Source organism: Mastigoproctus giganteus, chromosome 13 (genome assembly GCF_048544385.1).
Source record: "Mastigoproctus giganteus isolate SK-2022 chromosome 13, ASM4854438v1, whole genome shotgun sequence".
In the NCBI taxonomy this organism is placed as follows: Eukaryota; Metazoa; Arthropoda; class Arachnida; order Uropygi; family Thelyphonidae; genus Mastigoproctus; species Mastigoproctus giganteus.
Genome location: NC_143587.1, coordinates 53,806,912 through 53,828,095, shown reverse-complemented (window position 1 = coordinate 53,828,095; position 21,184 = coordinate 53,806,912). Strand labels below are relative to the sequence as shown.

At 36.7% G+C, this 21,184-nt stretch overlaps 1 protein-coding gene across 1 annotated transcript in view; it reads right to left on the bottom strand.

The window, feature by feature from the left end:
* Txl (Thioredoxin-like) overlaps positions 1 to 21,184 on the bottom strand; it is a 59,261-nt gene that overhangs the window by 32,005 nt on the left and 6,072 nt on the right. Inside the window, exons 2-4 of the mRNA XM_090387996.1 lie at positions 13,805 to 14,072; positions 11,516 to 11,638; positions 3,573 to 3,639 (exon numbers count right to left, since the gene is read on the bottom strand). Of these exons, the coding sequence (XP_090244122.1) occupies positions 3,573 to 3,639; positions 11,516 to 11,638; positions 13,805 to 14,072 (458 nt within the window). The remainder of the gene's footprint in view (positions 1 to 3,572; positions 3,640 to 11,515; positions 11,639 to 13,804; positions 14,073 to 21,184) is intronic.

The following is a 21,184-nucleotide window of genomic DNA, read 5'->3' as shown; positions in this document are numbered from 1 at the left end:
ATTTATTTGTCATTACTGGATCTGCAGATCAAGATTCTCCACTAATTTTTGCATAAACGATGTTATGTCGGTTTTTAAATCGATCCAGCCAACTGTTGTTACACAATTTTGTTACACACAAAATGGTCGCGTCCAAATTGTTTAGCAAATTTTTTCACTTGAGCCCAAGATCAGACCATCAATTGAAAATCCAGCACTTCTTTGTGTGGTGAACCACTGAAGTAATGCTTCCTCAATGTTTGTAACCTCACACATTCTAATTTTTTTTTTTCCCCCGGTTATTTTCTTTTCCAGTGTCGATATGTAAACGTCTTTATTCGTCCACAATGTTGATACATTTGAAGAGGACAGAGAAAACTTTACACACTTCAACATTTTTTGCACCATATTCTAACTCGCAAATAATTTTGACTTTTTCACGAATCGAGAGAGAGAGAGAGAGAGAGAGAGAGAGAGAGAGAGAGAGAGAGAGAGAGAGAGAGAGAGAGAGAGAGAGAGAGAGAGAGAGACTTTCTTTTGTTAGTAGACATGTTTCCGAAGGAAGGGTTCGTTTCTAACTGATTTTACTTTAAAATGATAAAATGAGCATAGAAAATTCTTAAGAGTTCTGAAATAAATTTATGGTTGAGTGAATACAAGACAATCTGTAAATAGGATAATGCGACAAGCGGAATGCCAATGCAGTCCCCAGAGGACAACGTCATAAACCGGCTGCTAATCCAATGCAGGTCATAAAGCTAAGTTGCCCTTTTCATTTTTGTCTATTCCAAGAATTGGATTTTTCTGACTACCCAAGCAATTAAGAATGTTTGCATAGTTACCAAAATTTGTTCGGTATATCCATGTAGTACGCTCATTATAACAGTGAGTGATTGCATGGGAATATGCATAAATTAAAATCATTATGGCTCTTTGCTCGTTACAGCTGTGATCTCATTATTTCCGTGCTCGTTATAACCAAGTTAAACTTTATTTTATTTCATGCGACACACCGTGCATCACGAGCATCTTTATTTCCAACCTATGTAAAGCCAAAATTCAAATTGTTATACTATCGTTATACTTTCGTTTTGGTCTTTTATTAGTTGGTTCCTGTTTTTTCACTTCAGATTTTTGGGGAACAAAAGGCTGCGATTGTTCATCCTCACTTTGAAGTGCGATAATATTGTGTTCGTTTTCATCAACCACAGTTGCCCTACTAGTACTTGTTTCTCGTTTTAATATTGGTTCGCTTCCCCCCTCCTTCAACCAGTGTACTCCAGGCTAAATTGCATACAAATGGCATATTAGATCACTGCATTGCTACTTTTTCATAGATGTCATTACCTCTACACATACTTCTCAATGCAAAAGCCTGCCAAAATAAAGTGTTCTGCAATCTATTTGATTATTAGTCTATCCCAGTATATTAATAACCGAAAAAAAATTATGTTAAAAATCATGATACAAAAGTAGTGTATGCTACAAATATGCAAAATATATTTATTTTACTATTATTTTTTAAATTATTAATTATGATTCTTCAGTGAACACTTGTTCGAATCTCACAGAACACCAGTGTTCTGAGGAACACAGTTTGGGAAATGATGATCTAAGCCACAGACTCATATCTGTCAACCGTGGAATATATTGATGCCTTCTTCATTCAGAAATGATCTCAACAAATAAACAGAAAGAGAGACAGGGTCTTAAACCTTACCTTCCATTCCCAATGGATAAACCTCCAAGATGTCACATCAACTCCAAAAAATTCTGAAGTTCTTGTTCCAATCCAACCACTTCTGTCCTCAGCAACTGGTAGCATCCCCAATAACCAGATTATTCCTTATTGTTCACTCCAACCCCTTAACTAACTAAGAGGGTATAGGTATATTTTGTTCACCAAAAACAGAAAAATTAAAATATTTATTAGACAATCAATGGGATTGTTATTTAATATTCCTCCAGAATGGCATCTGCTTCCAATCTGCATCATTAATGTAAACAAAATCCTTTATGGCCGCTAAATTCAAAGTCCCATTCTTGTGTTAATTTTCCATAATAGAGTTTTGGTTTCATCTTTATTTTATTTCAACCACTTTATTAAGCCATGATCTGGCTATAAGTTAATTGAGAATTTTTTTTAGATAACCAAACTGTCATTTTTCATGGGGTTTTTTCAATCTTATTTAATATAATGTCAAAATTAAGAATAAAATTCTGAAGTTTTCCCATTTTAAACTATTTCTTGCCCCCCCCCCCCAAAAATCTGATTAGTGTACAAAACTCACCAGTACCTGATGTTGGATTTGAATTGGGCATATCAACTAGAGGGGTACAGCTTTAAGCCATTCCAGACAGGTAGCCATCATTCGTGGCTACAAGATACTTACTGGATAACTAATAATCCTTCGTGCCTCACCTAGTCAGTGCTCTCTAATGTTAACTCCTCCTCCCATCAATGATATCCAAATATATATTTATTATCCATTTACTGTAATCTCAGACTTTGTGAATCAGCAGCTGCTTCAGCTCACCACAAAAAATGTCTCTCCACAGCCATTATTACATTGATATAATGCACAGAGCTGCATTTTTGCTGAGGAGTAACTAATAAAGTAATTATTCATCAATGACTTGTATAAAGCAAAAGCTGGATGCATAATATCCATAAAAAAACAGTAGTTTTTCTTTTTTAAAGTTTATGCTACTTCACATTCCAGTTTGGTGGATGATTGTGGGATGTGAGAAATAACAACATGTAGCAGAGTTAATCATTTAATTCTAACAAATTATAATTTCAAATTAACAAAATTGATAAACATTAATAACCCTCATTTGATATATACATTATTAGTCATATAAGAAACATTGCCTTGCCCATTCCATTAAGCCATTGTTCTTTTGTTCTGGGCTGCTATCGTTTGTAGACTTTTCCCTTTCAATGACATTAATTTTTGCATGTTTTTGTTTTGGCTCATCAATTATTCAAAATATCACTATATTACAGCAGAGAAAACATTATGTCAGAAGTATATTATGTGACTCAATGAACAAGTTCAAATGTCATATTAGCATGTTCCTCTCCCAGCAGAGCCAGTGCAGTCAGTCATTCAGCCACAGATAACAGTCTAATGAAAAACTGAAAACTTCAACTAAATATTTTTCAACATTTCATAAAACTGGACTTTTCACTTTTACAAAATAATCGATTATTTTTGTTTATTTCAACTGCATTTTGTCTTCTTTGTCATATGTACATATGAATTATTTCTTGAGGAAGAAAGTCTAGATTACTGTGAATGTCCAATAGGAGGCTCACTCCATGTAAGAAGACAACCTTGAACTTTAGCCTTTTTTGTTAAGTTAACAAGTCATCTTATATTCATAATTTCCTTGTTTAACCAAGAAGTGTAAGCTTGTGTAAACTGTACTGTGTGGTTTTCAATGAAATGTTTTTATTACTAACAGAACAAAGCATACAATGTATTTAAATCTCAAAAAATACAACTTTCACTAAACCCTTTGAGATTCAAACTGCAAAAAAATATAAATAATTAGTTTGTGTGTGTGTAAATTTATATAACCATTACCTTGTGGAGCATCTACTTTCAAGGAGTGTAATTTCACAGCTTGATTAAACCCAAGTGATATAATTAGCTGGAAAAAAAAAATAAAATCCAAAGGTCATACATTTTAAGATCAATGGTCAATAAATTCTCTATTTATTAAAAAAAAAATACTAACAAATATCAATGTCAATAGTCCTGAATAGCCCAGTACTAGTGATTTCCATAACCAAATGTCAATCTGTGTGCTTTAAAAGTAAATAATTCCTGAAACATTAAAAAAAAAAAGAAGTTAATTTTCTATTTTTTCTACTGAAGCAAAAACTGTTATTGTTGTTGTTATTTGGTTTTTTAGGAGCATTAGCAACTAAGGCCATATTGCTCCGGGATATGCGGTGGTCATTCCCTGACCTTTCCGCATCCTCCGTATTTGGTGATGACGGGCTCGAACCCCGGTCTAATCAAGAAGCATGTGCTATGCACTGCTGCTCCTTCCTACCTGGCTACGGAGGCGTGAAGCAAAAACTACCATCTAATCTAAGGATCATACAATTATTTAACACAGATTCAAGGGATTTTATATTTTGTACTTACTAAGCCTTCAACTCATTAGGAAAAAGCAGCAAACTTCTAGGTTATAAAAATCTGATTTATGACCTTTCAACCTTACAAACAAAAATTTGACACTAGACATTCAAATTACATATTCATATCGCAATCTTAAAAACTTTGTGACTTCATGAAGTATCACCTTTCGAGAGGAAAAACAGGCAGGAACAAAAATATTTTAAACTCTTTATGTACTTAACATTGTATACTGAACTACAATATACAATGTTAAATACATATTATGTATTTAACATTGTATACATGCAGTTAAACACAGCACTCTAAAGTATATTTTTAGTAAAATGTAATACAAGCACAAATGCTGAAAGTGAAAATTACCAGTAGTATCTCCTATTAGATAAAACAGATTTTTTTTTTTTTTTTTTTGCGTTTTTTTTAGGACAGTTTAACACCCAGAGAAACTAATTACAAAGTCATTTCACGTTTCCAGTGATAAATGAGCAGCCTTTTCATAATTTTATTGCAAGCTGTATAATTTCCATTAAGTTAGTCACACTGCAATTAGATGTGTAGAAGGTGGATGGGGACTGATATTGAAATTTTATTGAAATTGAATTGAAATCATGACAATCAGACCAGAGCAGCAAAGCAAAAGGCTCAAGCTAATGGGAGTGCTGTGGCTCAGGGGAGAACTGAGGGAGGGCAGTTGCTCTCTGAAACACAGCCTTTTAAAATGCACTGCTTGCTTGATGTTTGTGGAGCAATCAGGTATGTGACATGATATTGCCAAGGGAAATGTCTTTGTGTGTGCACGATGTAAGGAGTGTGAGGAAATCAGGCGACAACTCAGTGTTGTTATGGGCCTATATGAGAGCTTGAAGGACAGGGTAGATGCCCTCGAAGAATCTAAATTGAGGGGCCCACTAAGCTCTCAGCTGCCCACATCAACTCCAGAACTTGCACTCACTTGATCATCACGCAACACAGCCGCAACCCCCAAGGCAGATGCCTGGTCCCATAGGAACTAGTGAACTCTATTGTCAGGGAAACGGGGACCATGGTATGTAAAAAGGATAGTTGGAACAGGACCAGGGTATGTGTGCCAGGGGCAAAGGTTGATGACGTTGTAGAGCGTATAACATCTTTTAAGGGCCAAAAGATGATACTGTTGTACACGTTGGCATTAATGATATTAAGAATAGGAGACTGGTGGAATTACTTAACAAGTACAGGTCACTGTTGAAAAAAAGCTGTGAATTAGGGTTGAATTTCAAAGCATCTGCAATTCTGCCCAGACACGATAGCAAGGAGTATATGATGAGAGCCTTGTTGATCAATTTGGCCCTGGAAAGATTGTGCAAGGCTCAAGGGGTAGAATTTTTTTTAAGCCTGATCTGTACTTGTTAACAGGAGAGATTGCTTCTACAGGGATGAGATACACTTAAATATAAAGGGTGCAAGAATATTTGCTGATGCTATCGAGGCAGTGTTAGGTGGGTCGGAAAACTGCTAGCTTGGGAGAATACAAGGACTAAAAGATTAACAATAGTGGCGAAAGTGATTCTTGCATTAGTTAGGTGGGTCGGAAAACTGCTAGCTTGGGAGAATACAAGGACTAAAAGATTAACAATAGTGGTGAAAGTGATTCTTGCATTAGTTCTATTGGAATTAGCAGCAGCATGAAAAACAAGATGCAGGATATTTCAGAGACTGCTGGGAGCCATTGTGGTACAAGTAAACATATGGTTTGTGTTAGGGTAGCTAAGAATAGGAACAGGTGCATGTATACTTGCATATACACCAATGCTAGGAGTTTCGCAATTAAATTTGACGAATTTGAGGTGTTGCTCAAAACATCAAAGGCAGATATTGTTGGGATATCAGAGACGTGGTCACACAGATATAAGGAATGCAGAACTGGAATTTGGGGAGTACAATGTGTACAGAAAGGACAGACAGGATAGGAAGGGAGGAGGGGTTATGCTATTAGTTAAGAAACACATAAAATCCAAGGAAGTGAAGCCAGTCGACATTGCTGGACAGTGCAGTGTCAAGTCAGTTTGGTGTGACATAAGCATTGGGAGATCAAAATTGAGAGTAGGAGTGTGCTATAGGCCTAATGACTCTGATGAGTATAATAAGAAAATGTACAGGGAAATACAGTGGGCCAGTAAATCAGAGTCTTATAATGGGGGATTTTAATTTCCCAGATATTGACTGGAATTTGTGGGTTGGTCACTCACACACTAGCAAGGCTTTTGTGGATTTATTGGATGATTGTTTTCTACATCAGCATGTTCGGGAAGAAACTAGAGGGAGTAATACTCTTGATCTGATTATCATTAGTAATTCTTCATACATTAGGAATTTGCAGATAAAGGAACCACTAGGTGGCAGTGATCACAGTGTGCTGAAGTGGGATTTACTAAAAGAGGTAGTAGTAGTAGTGGCATGTGATGCAAGAAAGCAAGTGTATGAGCTTATGCAGCATCAGCCAAAAAAAAAAAAAAAAAAAACACCATCCCCTCCAAATGCCTGTCCAGTTCCTCAAATTTATTTAACCTATCAACTTCCACAATGACAGATGGAAGTTTGTTCCAGCAATTAACCACCCGCTGGCTAAAGGCAAATTTCTGCACATCTATCTTTTCTTAATTTGAATTTATGCCCCCTTAGGTTCATAATCTGAACAAGTGGAAGGATCCCATCAGAATACAGCGTGTTCAACCCATTCAAAGTCTTATACACCTCAATCAGATCACTGTGCAGATGCCTAGTCTCCAGCCACTGCAATTTGCAGAACTTAAGCCTCTCTTGGTAAGAGGATCCCTTCATTCCTCTCACCAATCTTGTTGCCCTTCTCTGTACACGCTCAAGCAAATCTACATCCTTCCTAAAATGAGGCCTCCAGACCTGTACGCAGTACTCAAGGCGTGGCCTGACCATTGCCTTATACAGAGGGACAATCACCTCCTTTTCCCTTCTAGCAAAATTCCTTTATATCATTGACAAAACTCCATGACCTGCCCTGGCAGCCTGTCTGCATTGCTCAGAAAACTTCATATCTGACTGCACAATTACTCCCAGGTATTTTTCATTTTCTACCACCTTAAGTGTAGTACCACACAGTCGGTATGTTTCTCTGGGGTTACTTCCACCCATATGCAGTACTTTGCATTTGCCAAGGTTAAACTTCAGTTGCCACTTCTTAACCATTCTGCCCAAATTTTCTAGATCCTGTTGCAGTAGCACACTGCCATTACTAACCCTGCCAACCTTTGTATCATCTGCAAATTTCAACACTAAGCCTGATATACCTTCATCAATATCATTGATAAATATACAAAACAACAGTGAACCCAACACCGAACCCTGTGGGACTCCACTTAATACAAATTCTTAATACACGAATGATAACTGCTGATAACCAGATCAAGAGTATTAGCCTCTCTGGTTGCCTCTCGAACATGCTGCTGCAGAAAACAATAATCCAATAAATCCACAAAAGTCTTACTAGTGTGTGATTGACCAACCCACAAGTTCCAGTCAATATCTGGGAAGTTAAAACCCCACATAAAACATTCTGATTTACTAGCCCACTCTATTTCTCTGTACAATTGTTCATTGTACTCATTAGGCCTATAACACACTCCTACTCTTATTTTTGCTTTCGCAGTGCTAAGTCACATCAAACTGATTGAACAGTGCACTGTTCATCTATATCAACTGGATGCACTTCTTTTGATCTTATGTTTTTCTTAATTAACAGCATGACACCTCCTCCCTTCCTATCCTGTCTATCCTTTCTGTACACATTGTACTCCCCAAATTCCAATTCTGCATTCCTAATATCAGTGTGACACCACGTCTCTGATATCCCAACAATATCCGCCTTTGATGTCTTGACCAACACTTCAAATTCATCAAATTTATTTACTATACTTCTAGCATTGGTATACATGCAAGCATACATGCACCTATTCCTATTTATCCTGACACATCCCATATACCCACCTGTTTCATGATGACTGCTATCAGTCCCTGAAACCCCCAGCACCCTTCGCTACTTATTCTAATAGACGTTGTGCAAGAATCACTGAAGGTGATTCTTGCACAACTAAGGGAAGGGTTTTTGCTTTCATAAAGGTGACTATGGTGGTCTGAGACAGTATTTAAATTCTATACGGTGGGACCAACTGATGATGTTACCAACAACAAATTCAAAATGGGAAGCATCCAAAGAACTTATCTTGAAAGGTACTAGGCTTTACATACCAACTAAGGAATATTGTTCAAGGTTTAGGCCTAAATGGATGTCAGATGAACTAATGAGACATACAGCAGAGAAGAAAAATGCATAGAATACATGTAAATTAATGGGTGACATGGAAGCCTATGATAGATATAGGCTGGTCTGTAACCAAGTCACAAAGGAGATTAGGCAGATTATGAGTAATCTTTGGCAAAGGATGCAAAGAAAAACAGCAAAGAGTTCTTTACTTATGTAAACTCTAGAAGGAAGGGGATGAATCAGATTGGTCCACTTGATATCGATGGGTCAAGTGTTGATGATCCTGCTCAGGTAGCTAACAAACTAAATGAATATTTTGCATCAACATTCACACAGTAGGAGTTATTTAGCGAGGGGAAAGCCAGAGGTGTATTCAACTCTAGCAGTAAGCTAGAGAATCTTGTAATAACTGAGAGTAAAGTGGAGGAGAAATTGTTGAAGATAAACACAAGAAAGGCACCTGGGGTGGGTGGGATCTATCCAGTTATATTAAAGGAGGCAGCAGAGGAAGTAAGCAAACCCTTAGCCATAATTATGAGAGCTTCCTTGGACTCAGGGGATGTACCCACAGACTGGAGATGTGCAAATGTGACACCAGTTCACAAAGGAGGATCAAAGGATGACATAAGTAATTATTGACCTGTTAGTTTAACTTCTATTCCAGAAAAATTAATGGAGGCACTGGTGAAAGAAGCACTGCAGGATCATCTAGACAAGACTTCAGTTATAGCTTGGACACAGCATGGTTTTGTTAAGGAAAATTCTTGCCTGACCAATTTGATTGGATACTATGCTGTGGTCACAAAGGAACTGGATGCAGGGAATAACTTTGATATCATATATTTGGATCGTAGAAATGCTTTTGAAGGGGGCACATGGAAGACTGCTGCACAAATTGGAGCAGTGTGGCATTGGAGGCAAATTACTGCTATGGATAAAGGGATGGTTGAATGGGAGAAGACAGAGTGGTAATCAATGGACACTGCTCATCGTCGACTAATGTTATTAGTGGAGTCCCTCAAGGTTCAGTGTTGGGTTCATTGTTGTTTTCTGTATTTATAAATGATATTGATTATGGTATATCAAGCTTAATGTCCAAGTTTGCAGACGATACGAAGGTTGGCAGGGGCGTTAAGGACACTAATGACAGTACGCTACTGCAACAGGATCTAGAAAAGTTGAGCAGATGGGCTGAGAGGTGGCAAATGAAAAGGACCTGGCGGTGATTGTGCAGGCTGATATGAAGTTTTCTGAGCAGTGCAGACAATCTGCAAGGGTTGTGTCTTGTCAATGATATACATTAATTTTTCTAGCAGGGATAATGAGGTGATTATCCCCTTGTATAAGGCAATGGTCAGGCCACACCTTGGGTACTGTATACAGGTGTGGAGGCCTCATTTTAAGAAGGATGTAGAGCTGTTGGAACGAGTACAGAGAAAAGCAACAAAATTAGTGAATGGAATGAAGGGTTGCTCTTACGAAGAAAGGCTTAAGTTTTGTAGATTACGGTGTCTGGAGACCAGGCACCTGTGAGGTGATCTGATTGAGGTGTATAAGGCCTTGAATGGGTTGAATAAGTTCAATGCTGAAGGGATTCTTCCTCTTGCTCAGAATAATCACCTGAGAGGGAATAAATTCATATTGAGGAAAGATAGTTATAGGATAGATGTGCGGAAGTTTGCCTTTAGCCTGCGGGTAGTTGGTTGGTGGAACAGTCTTCCATCTTTTGTTGTGGAATAAATAACACTTCACCAATGGAGAAGACTACTGTTATTCTCAATGGATACCACCACCCAGACGACACCGTTTCAAAGCTTATTGGCTTCTCTTCGGTGGGTGGGCAGGTACCCTGGTGTTGCAATAGTGACAACCCAGTTATGAAGTATAACTTCACAATATGAGAGATGCCTAATGGTGTGCAGTGATAAAGACTATAAAATATTTAAGGGCAAAGGCCTCATGCTACGAGGTAGAATGACTAACATGTAGGTTAGTCTAAAAGCATCATTTTAAAGTTAGTCATTCTACCTCGTAGCATGAGGCCTTTGCCCTTAAATATTTTATAGTCTTTATATTGTAAAGTTATACTTCATAACTGGGTTTTCACTATTGAAACACCAGGGTACCTGCCCACCCACCGAAGAGAAGCCAACAAGCTTTGAAGCGGTGCCGTCTGAGTGGTTGTATCCACTGAGAATAAATAAGTAGTCTTCTCCACTGGTGAAGTGTTATTTATTCGAGGTAGTGCAATACCATGGCAACTCGTTGTGAAGGCATTCACAATATGAGATATAACCAAAACAATGCCAATTTAATTAATTAATTAAACTACTTTGGTAGACAGCTATATTAAAATGATGTTTTTGCACTAACCTACATGTTAGTCATTCTACCTCGTAGCATGAGGCCTTTGCCCTTAAACATTTTATTTTAAACTAACTTGACAGGCTTGGAGCTTTAAGAGATGAGACTTTAATTAACACAACTGCCCTCTTCTGAATGGAGTCAAAAGCTTGAGAATACTCTCAAGGTTGGGGTGGGGGGGACTTATAACTGCAGATGTGGGAACAATATTCCAAAGTAGGGAACAACTGAGATTTATACAGAGTGAATAGTTCTGTCGAAGAAAAGTAATGTCAGAGTGAATAGTTCTTAGAAAAGAAGTAATGTCAGAGTTGTTTTTGTTTTGTTGTGGGGGTTTTATGGCACATAAGCTGCTTTGGCTATAATGTGCCGTAATGTCAGAGTGAATAGTTCTGTAGAAAAGAAGTAATGTCAGAGTGAATAGTTCTTTAGAAGAAAAGTAATGCCAGAGTGAAAAAGAAAACCCAGTTTTTTTTTTTATGCAGAGGAAACAACATTTTGGTGTGCTAATTGCCAAGAGAAATTAGAAGTCAGGGTAACTCAATATATATATATATATGACAGGACTAAGTTTTAGGACTGAAGTTAACTAGGTTTTCTTTGCCACACTGGAGAAATAAATAAATAATAAATTTAACTATACAATAAATGAATGAATGTATAGAATAAATAAATCAATCACGAACTAATTCAACTTTTAATTTCATTATCACATAAGTTAATTTTTCTGCTCCTAACTTACCTGTTCATCGCAGTCTGATTCCAAATACCCACTACCTGCAGAAAGACAACCAGTTAGCGGATGGTCATCAGCTTCATTTAGGCATTCACAGGAAGTTTTATTGATAAAAGTAATGAGATCAACCTAAAGAGACATACATAACACAAATTAAATTAAGTCTAATATTTTCAATTAAACCACTATTTGAAATAAAAAAAATAAAAAGTGGAAAATGTTAAGAACTCCAAGTTTTCTGGTACAAACAAAGTAAGACTTTAATTTCTCTAATTGAAAAGCTCACATAAAAACCCTTTATACTAATACATAATTACCAACATTAATAAACTGAAAAATGGAATACTTTTAATAGAGAACATGGAATGTTCCAAAACTCACTGAACAAACATTTCCAGAATTTTCTTCCAAATTAATGACTGTTATTATATTCTGTAATTATATTCTGTAACCTGTAATTAAAAAAATAAATAAATAATAAGGGAAGAAAATTAAATTTATTGGAAAACTTCAGATCATATCAGAAGAGTTGGCAGATAAGCTAATATGACTTTAGATGAAGCTTGGCAAAAATTTAAGACAGAATTTTAGCATAAGCTGTAAAAATAGAAAAAAAAAAAAAAAGTGTGGAGAAGTCTAAAAAGACAAGAAACTGAAAACACCATAGTGGCTCAAAGAACTTAAAAGATGCCCTTAGAGAAAATAATATATATTATAAATAATTTCTAGTAAATATATCTAATAATCCAATAATTCTATATTTCAAAATATCTTTAGTGAATTAGTTTGTTAAACTACTAAATGAAGGTGTTAAAGACATCAGTGAAAAACAAGGAAAAAACAAATGGAAATCTGGGGGGGGAAAAAAGTCACAGAAAATATCAGGTATTAAAAAAAAAAATGGCAGATGTAGATGAAATTAGACCTCAAATGCTGAAAGTCAGGGGCAAAATAGCATCGCAATGCCTTTATAACATTATGTGTCATTTTTTGAAGGCCAAGTTCTTCCATCTCTCGTTGTAGAAATTTATAGCTTAAATAGATTCAAGGTAGGACTTGACAAACATTTGGAGCGAGTGGATGGGTGAAATAAGTGGGTTTTTTTTTTGGCTGATGCTATATAAGCTTGCTTTCGCATCATGTGCCTTTGATAATGCTAAAATGACTGGACCAAAGCATAAATTTTACCTCAGACGTATATACCAATATATAAAAAAGAAAATAAAGCTGAATGTGGAAATTACGAGGAATTTCATTCATTTAGTGTATACCAGGTAAGAGCTATGCAAGTATCTTAGAAAAGAGTATCGAAAATATTGTTTTAAGCTTCTTGGGGAACAGTCAGGTTTTAGGCTAAACAGGGGAGGCCAAATATTCATAAGACAAATTACAGAAGAGCCATGAGAATGTAACAAGAACCTATATATAGTATAGGATTAAATGTTCTTGAAAAAAAGCATATCACAAAGTACTTACAAATCTGTTCTATCAAATTTTAGGAAAAAATGGCATAGAGGATAATCTTTTAAGGGGATAAAAATTTTGTATAAAAATAGCAAATCTGCAGTAAGAATTGAAGGAAACACTGGAACATAGTTTAAGGCTAAACTTGAAATGAGGTAGGCCTGAACCTTATCACCATTTTTTATAATTTTAATGGACCACTTATAAAAGGGACAAATAAAGCTAAATGTGGAAGTTAACAAAACTTTCACTCCACAGTGTATAAGATAAAATTCAATGACATTATTTTTATTATTATATGTGGATAATACTGTTAGGAAAAGTAAGTGTGGAATAAATAAACAAAAATTGGAACAAATTAGCAATTTTGTGTAGAAACCTCAGAACAGTCATTAAAGAAGATGGAAAATTAGACAGAGAAATAAACAATAAAATAACAATAGAAAAATTAAGATATGAAACAAAGCAAGAAGTGTAGGAAGACAATTAAACATTTTTATTTGAAGCAAAAAAAAAAAAATTGTGAAAGACAAAAATCAGTTGTTTATAATAATCTTTAACTTAATGATCTAAGAACTGGGTAAAAAATAAAAGAATTGATCAAAAATTAAAATATTCAGAAATGAGAATGGTAATAAAAATAAATGAAACAGATAGAAGCAACAATGGCAAAGCCATATTACAAATGAAGAAAATATAAAAAAAATCTTGGGGAAACAAATATCCAGTGAAGCAAAAATGATCTTCTGATCAGTATTGCCTACCTAACTCATTAAACTAACTTATAATTCAGTGTTAAGGTTATACAGCATTTAAAAGGAAAAAACTTACATGTCCTTGTACCCCACTCTCTGAAACATCATCACCATCACCACCTGCTAGTTCTTTTAACTTGTTTTCCAGTGCATGAGTATCAGCACCTTGGACATGACATAATTTTACTTTATTTCTGTAGAATACAAAGGTAGGCATTGCTGTTACTCCCTGAGATGCTGCAGTTTCAGTACACTGATCTACATCTACTTTCAAAAAAACAACCTGGGCATATTTTTTACTAAGTTCTTCAAAAAACGGTGCTATTTGATGACACGGTCCACACCTTGAAAAAATTATAATACTGTTAAATAAAATAATCATAAATAAATATATATATATATTTATTTGCTTTTATTTACTTAATTTGTTTATTATATACTATAAGTGAACAGTGAGCTTATTTCAATTTATATTGTTTATTTATATATACAGAGAGAGAGAGAGAGAGAGAGAGAGAGAGAGAGAGAGAGAAAGAGAGAGAGAGAAAGAGAGAGAGAGAGAAAGAGAGAGAGAGAGAAACATTTTTAAGATGATCCAAAACACGAAAGATGCTGTTTGAAATCTATATGTTAGGTTTGATTCGAGCAAATGGAATTTTGACAAATAAATTTGTAGTTGTTCAAAAGACAAAGGTGGAATTACAGATGATAATTCGAAACAGTAAACATATAAAACTTCCAACCCAAGCACAGTACTAAAGGTTCTAATACCTCTCGTGTTTGGGGTTTACATAAAAAAAAAAGTATTTGTTCAAAATACATGAAACAAAGCTGAACATTTGTGTGCTAACCAATGGAGTGATTTTGTAAGTGAAGGATTATTAATTAGCTCTTTTTGGATAGAGTGAAGGAGTTTTAAGAGTTGGGAAACAACTCAAAATATAGGAACAGTATTCAATGGTAAGGTAGGGTTGTGATTTTACGGCATCAATAGGTGTTTAGGAAGAAAGTACGTTTAGATTGAAAGTGAAAATTAAAGAATTTTTTTTTTTTTTTTTTTTTCAATGCAAAGGAAGCAATATACATTATATACCAGGAAGGGTTAGAAGAGAGAGCTTTCCCAATAAAGAGGTGGGATCATGCTTAGAAATCCAACTTTGCTGAAGATGAGCATAAGAAGAATAGACTGGTTTGTGAAAAATAAAACAGGATGGGTTTTAGAACAAAATTAACTAAATTTTCTTCACCCCTCCAGATAATTTTACCTGGAAATCAGAAAGGTGGTGTATGTTTGAGATGTTATTGCTGTTTATGCAGAGCAGGGTTTGTAGAACTGGAAAGTGGCAACTATTGTACTATCATCAGCAAAATTATGGATAGAATTTCCATTCAACATAAGGGGGCATGGGTCATAATATATAGGAGGAAAACAATGGGCAAAGGAACCTTGGGGAACTTCAGTATTAACTAAGCAGTTAAAAAACAGTGTTATCTGTCAATTGTTGTTGTTGTTATTTGGCTTAACAACACAAAGGCTACTGAGTCCAAATTGTGTCTGCTCATAGTTTATTTAGTCGAAATATACCACTGAATATGTTAAAGAAAAGTGCTTGACTGTATGGTTGAATACAAAGGGACAATCAAATTTGTATAAGGAACAATCAAAGAGAAAATGCCTAACAGTAAGTTGACTGTCACAGGATGAACACTGTGGCAGATCTTCTCCCAGTAGCAGGAACAGATGGGTAGGATGAGTGTGTCCAATTCTGAGTCTTGCCAGTACCACTTCCTCTCGTCTGTTTCATCGAAAGCCGGAGAGCCACAGCTTTGGTTCTTGTTATCTGTCAACGCAAGTAGTGCCTGTTAAAACAGAAAATGTTATGCAACTGCAAAATACAGAAGGTAGACAATATGTTGGAAACAAAGGTATAATGCAAGTAGGAGTAATCTACAGACCAGGTGATTGTGAAGATTATGACAAAAGCCTCTACATGCAAATAGAATGGGCAAGTAAGCGTCAATGCCTTATTATGGGTGATTTCAATTTGCCTCTAATTGATTGGAGTAAATGGGAAGCAAATTCGACATGGGGAACAAAATTTTTAAATCAACTAGATGACTGTTATTTGTATCAACATGTCAGGGAAAGTACTAGAGAAAAGAATATCCTAGACCTCATCATCACACATGAATCACATGACATAACAGGGCTGACAGTAGAGGAACCAGTAGCAGGAAGTGATCACGGAGTTCTACGGTGGATGACGACGAGAGAGGTAGCAGAAGTAAAAGGCAAAGGAATGGGTTTTAATTTCAGAAAAGGAAATTACGATGCCTTAAGGTACTACATGGCCTCTATTAACTGGGTAGATATCGCGCTGAGAATGAATACAATTGAACTGTGGTACGCTTTTAAAACATTAATCACAGATACCTTGAATGCGTATATACCATTAAAAAAATACTCCACGAGAAGGGTTCCAAGTTGGATGAATAGTGAAGTTGCCACATTACTTGAGCAGAAAAAGGTGGCATGGAAAGGTTACAGAGCAATAAAAAGTACTGAAGCCTATAACAGCTACAAGTTGATCTGTAATAGAGCCACAGAAAAGGTTTGACAGGCAAAGGCAGTTTATGAGAAATCACTAGCAAACAGAGCAAAGAGGGGGGATAAAGAATTCTTCACATATATAAATGCCAAGAAGAGCAGGTCAAACCAGATCGGACCTTTACGTAAGAGAAAGGGGATAATAATAAATACACCAGCTGCCGTTGCAGATGAACCAACAGTTATTTTGCATCGATATTTACAAATGAAAAGCCTTTTGTGGCAATGGGAAATTGTGGGAGCGAAGTTAAAAAATATATGTAATTAATGATATTGAAATTTCGCAAGATTATTTAATGAAAAAAACTTTCGAGCCTAGAGACCAGTAAGGCTCCTGGAGTTGATGGAATATACCCTATAATCTTAAGAGAGGCGGCAAGCGAGTGCATTGAACCATTGAGGCTAATTATGCGAGCATCACTAGACTCTGGGGAGATTCCCTTGGATTGGAAAAGTGCAAATGTATCTCCCATACATAAGGGTGGCTCTAAAAGTGAAGTTGGAAATTATCGACCTGTCAGTCTGACTTCAGTAGTAGGGAAAATCATGGAGGCAATGATCAAGGGTGGAATTCAGGATCATTTGGATCGAATTGAAATTCTCAAGGATACTCAGCATGGTTTTGTAAAGGAAAAATCATGTTTAACAAATCTGATTTGCTATTTCGAAAGGGTCACTCACGAGCTGGATTTAGGGAATAATTTCGACATTGTTTAGATTTCAGCAAAGCTTTTGACTCAGTCCCACATGAGCGGTTGCTTTATAAGCTGGAACAGGTTGGAATCACTGGGAAAATCTTTAGATGGATAGAAGGATGGCTTCAGGGCAGGAGGCAGAGGGTTGTGATAAATGGCTATTCCTCAGATTGGGTTGATGTAAGAAGTGGGGTTCCCCAAGGATCAGTATTAGGACCACTGTTGTTTTTAATTTTCATAATCGACATTGATGAAGGGATAGAGGGCGTGATGTCTAAATTTGCAGATGATGTTAAAATTGGTAGAGTAGTTAATGATCACTGTCAAGCTGAGCTTCTTCAGAGAGACCTAGATAGACTTCAGGAATGGTCAGAAAAATGGCAGCTGTGCTTAAATCCAACAAAGTGTAAGGTATTACACCTGGGAAACAGTAATCCCAAAAAAACTTATTCACTTGGTGGAGTTCAACTAAACCCAGTACTGGAGGAAAGGGACTTGGGTATTACGATACGTTCAGACATGAAATTCTCTGAGCATTGTAAACAGGTTGCAAGGAAGGCCCATGGTGTTCTATCGATGATCTATCGAACTTTTGCAAGTAGAGATAGGGACGTGATAATCCCATTATATAAGGCTTATGTTAGACCACACTTGGAATACTGTGTTCAAGTATGGAGACTGCACCTAAAGAAAGACATCGAGCTTCTTGAAAGGGTGCAAAGAAGGGTAACTCGCCTGGTGAGATCGGCAAAAGGGCATCCTTATGAAGAAAGACTTCGAATATGTGGGTTGCAGAGTTTGGAAACTAGACACCTTAGAGGAGATTTGATTGAGGTGTTTAAGGCTCTGAGAGGCATCAGTAAAATGAATGAGGACAAAATTTTCAAGATTATATATATAAATGATGCTAGAACTAGGGGACATAAATTCAAGTTACGGGGGGAAATGTTTAGATTGGACTGCGGGAAGTTTTATTTTAGCCAGCGAGTTATAAATTACTGGAATAAGTTGCCTTCATGGGTGGTAGAGGCTGACAGTTTGGGGAAATTCAAATGTCATCTAGATAGTACTTTCGGGTAAGGGAAGCGCATAGGATGATAGGTTTAATTTCCTTTTTATTTATATTTTATTTTATTATTTTTTTTTATTTATTAATTATTATTATTTAGTTATTTATTTTATTTATTTACTTATTTTTTGTTTTTATCATTGTTTTGTTCGGTTTTTTTTTGGCTGGTGCAGCATAAGCCATAGGCTTTCTTGCACCATGCGGCCGTTACTAATACTAATGAGTGGAGTTTTGAAAACTTTCATGCAAAAATAATCTGATGCTTTAAAAATGTAGAGTTACTGCTTAAGTTTCTCTAAACTTTTCTCTGGAATTTATCCAAAGATGAGTATATAAGTCAAGATACTTGGGGATTGGCACTGACAGAATCCATATGGCTGAAGGTTAAAATAAATGGAAGGTAATAAGATAGTATAAGAGATAATGATGAATTTCATAACTGCTTTGCAAAAGAGCTTTGCAAAAAATACAACAGAACTGATGACTGGAGGAAGCAATTCTGCCTTTTTAGGAACTGACAGATACTGGCAAATTTCCATTCAGAATAAAAAAATAATCAATTAAGTTAAGAAGAGTACTAGATGAAATATGTTCAGCATGATAGATTAAAAAAAAAAAAAGTAGGTTTAAAAGAGTATAAAAAGTTGGGTACAAAAATAGAAGTTAAGAAATGTGTAAAAAATGCCATACAGACTTAGAGCCTTCTTGGGCTCTGCACTATTCTGGATTCTAAGCTCTTTCTATTGGAAAATCAAGGCATGCATCATTGAATGGCATGTGTTCAGAAAAGTGGAAAAAATCTGTCAAGATCATACACCAATAAGCGAAAACATTACGACCAGCGAGTTGTTATGCAAATTGAAGCAACTGCAGGTGAACTATGGCGCGTGCGGGGACACAGTACAAAAAACACCAGAAGCAGAAGATTACGATAAAGAATTATACAAGGAGCGAGGTAATGATGCCAGCAGTGGAGAAGATGGATCACAAATTAGTAACACATATGACATACCTGATATCCTTCCTGATGAGGAAGAACATACATTAAAGAAAATGAATTAGAAAGAAGGGGAAGATAAAGTTACTGTAGAGCTGTTAAAATTGGGAGGAAGAGACATGACACAAAAACTGGCAAGACTTCACAAAATGCATTAGCAAAGGTGTCACACCAGAGGAGTGGAATAATGCAATCATAGTTCTGCTGCGTAAGAAAGGAGATAAATCAGAAATTGGAAATTATAGACCAATTAGCTTGTCGTCCCACATCTACAAGTTGTTCACAAGGGTCATTACCAACAAATTAGAAAGAACTAGATGTACCCAGCGTAAGAACTAGATGTACCCATAAACCATCTTTCTGATTATGGTGTAAATATTTCAATCTAGATCCTTCAGTCTTCACCATTCTTGTTTGGAGGTGATATACACCGATGAGCCAAAACATTATGACTAGCGAGTTGTTATGCATATTGAAGCAACTGCAGGTGAACTACAGTGCATGCATGGGTCAGGACACGGTATAAAAAACACCTGATACTGAGCTCCGTAAATCAGTGTTACTCTTGTTCTTCAGATGGGAAAGGCAGCGGACTTAAGTGAGTTCGACAAAGGCTAAATTATAATGGCCACACGGCTGGTCAGAGCATATCCGAAATGGCACAGCTGGTGGGGTGCTCACAGTCAGCTGTGGTTAGTACCTACCAAAAGTGGTCCGAGGAGGGGAAACCCACACACCGCTAATGAGGTGTTGGACGACCATGGCTCATCGATGCTCGAGGTGTGAAAAGGCTCTCCCGGATGGTACGTGGCAACAGAAAGGTGACTGTGGTTCAACTCACTGGTAATTGGAATGCTGGTGACGGCAGTAATGTGTCACAACACACAGTATACATCGAACCCTGCTGAAAATGGGGCTGCATAGCCACAGGCTGCTCCAAGTGCCCATGCTAACCACAGTTCATCAGCGACAGCACCTACAATGAGCATGCAAGCATAGAAACTGGACCTTGAGTGATTGGAAGAAGGTCGTCTGGCCCGATGAATCACGTTTCCTGTTGTACCATGTGGACGGCCGGGTACGTGTGCAATGTTTACCTGGAGAAGTGATGGTGCCTGGATGGACCATGGGACAAAAACAAGCCGGTGGCGGCAGTGTCATGCTTTGGGCAATGTTCTGCTGGGATACCCTGAGTCCAGTCATCCATGTGCTGGGCACTCTGACATCTACCACCTACCTGAACATCACTGCTGACCAGGTACACCCTTTCATGCGGTGCTGTCTTTCAGCAGGATAATGCACCAATGCCAGGGCATCTGTGGTTTGTGTTGGAAACGCAACTCTGATCTGCAGCATCTCAACCATGGACCTTACAGGAGTTAAAGGATCTGCTGGTTACGTGTTGGTACCAGATACCACAAGACACATTTAGAAACCTTGTAGCATCCGTGTCTTGCCAGGTATGAGCTGTTTTGTCTGCACATGGAGGTCATATTAGGTAGGTGGTCATAATGTTTTGCTGATCAGTGTAAATGCAAGAACTGAAAGAAAAATAAGATGCTAATAAGTCAAAAAATAATTTTGATATCGCATATATACTTAGATTTCACTAAAGTTTTTGGCACTATTTCAGATGAAAGACTGCTGTACAAACTGGAAGAATATGTGCTATGAGCAAGTTACTGGTATGGTTAAAAAGATGATTAAGTGGCAGAAAACACAGTGGTTATTAATGGGCAATACTCTTCTTGGGCTAATGTTATTAGTGAAAACCCTCAGGCTTCAGTGCTGGACCCTTACTGTTTTCAGTATTTCTTAATAATACTGATGAAAGCGTATCAAGCTTAATTTCTAAGTTTTCAGATGACAAAGGTTGCCAGGGTGGCTAATGATAAAAATCAAGGCATACTATTGCGACACAATCTAGAAAAGTTAGACAGATGGGCTGAGTAGTAGCAACTAAGGTTTAACATTGATAAATGTAAGGTACTGCATGTGGGTAGCAGTAATCCCAGAATAATATACTATTTGGTGGTGCCACATTCAAGGTGGTGGAGAATGAAAAAAACCTATGGGTAATTGTACAG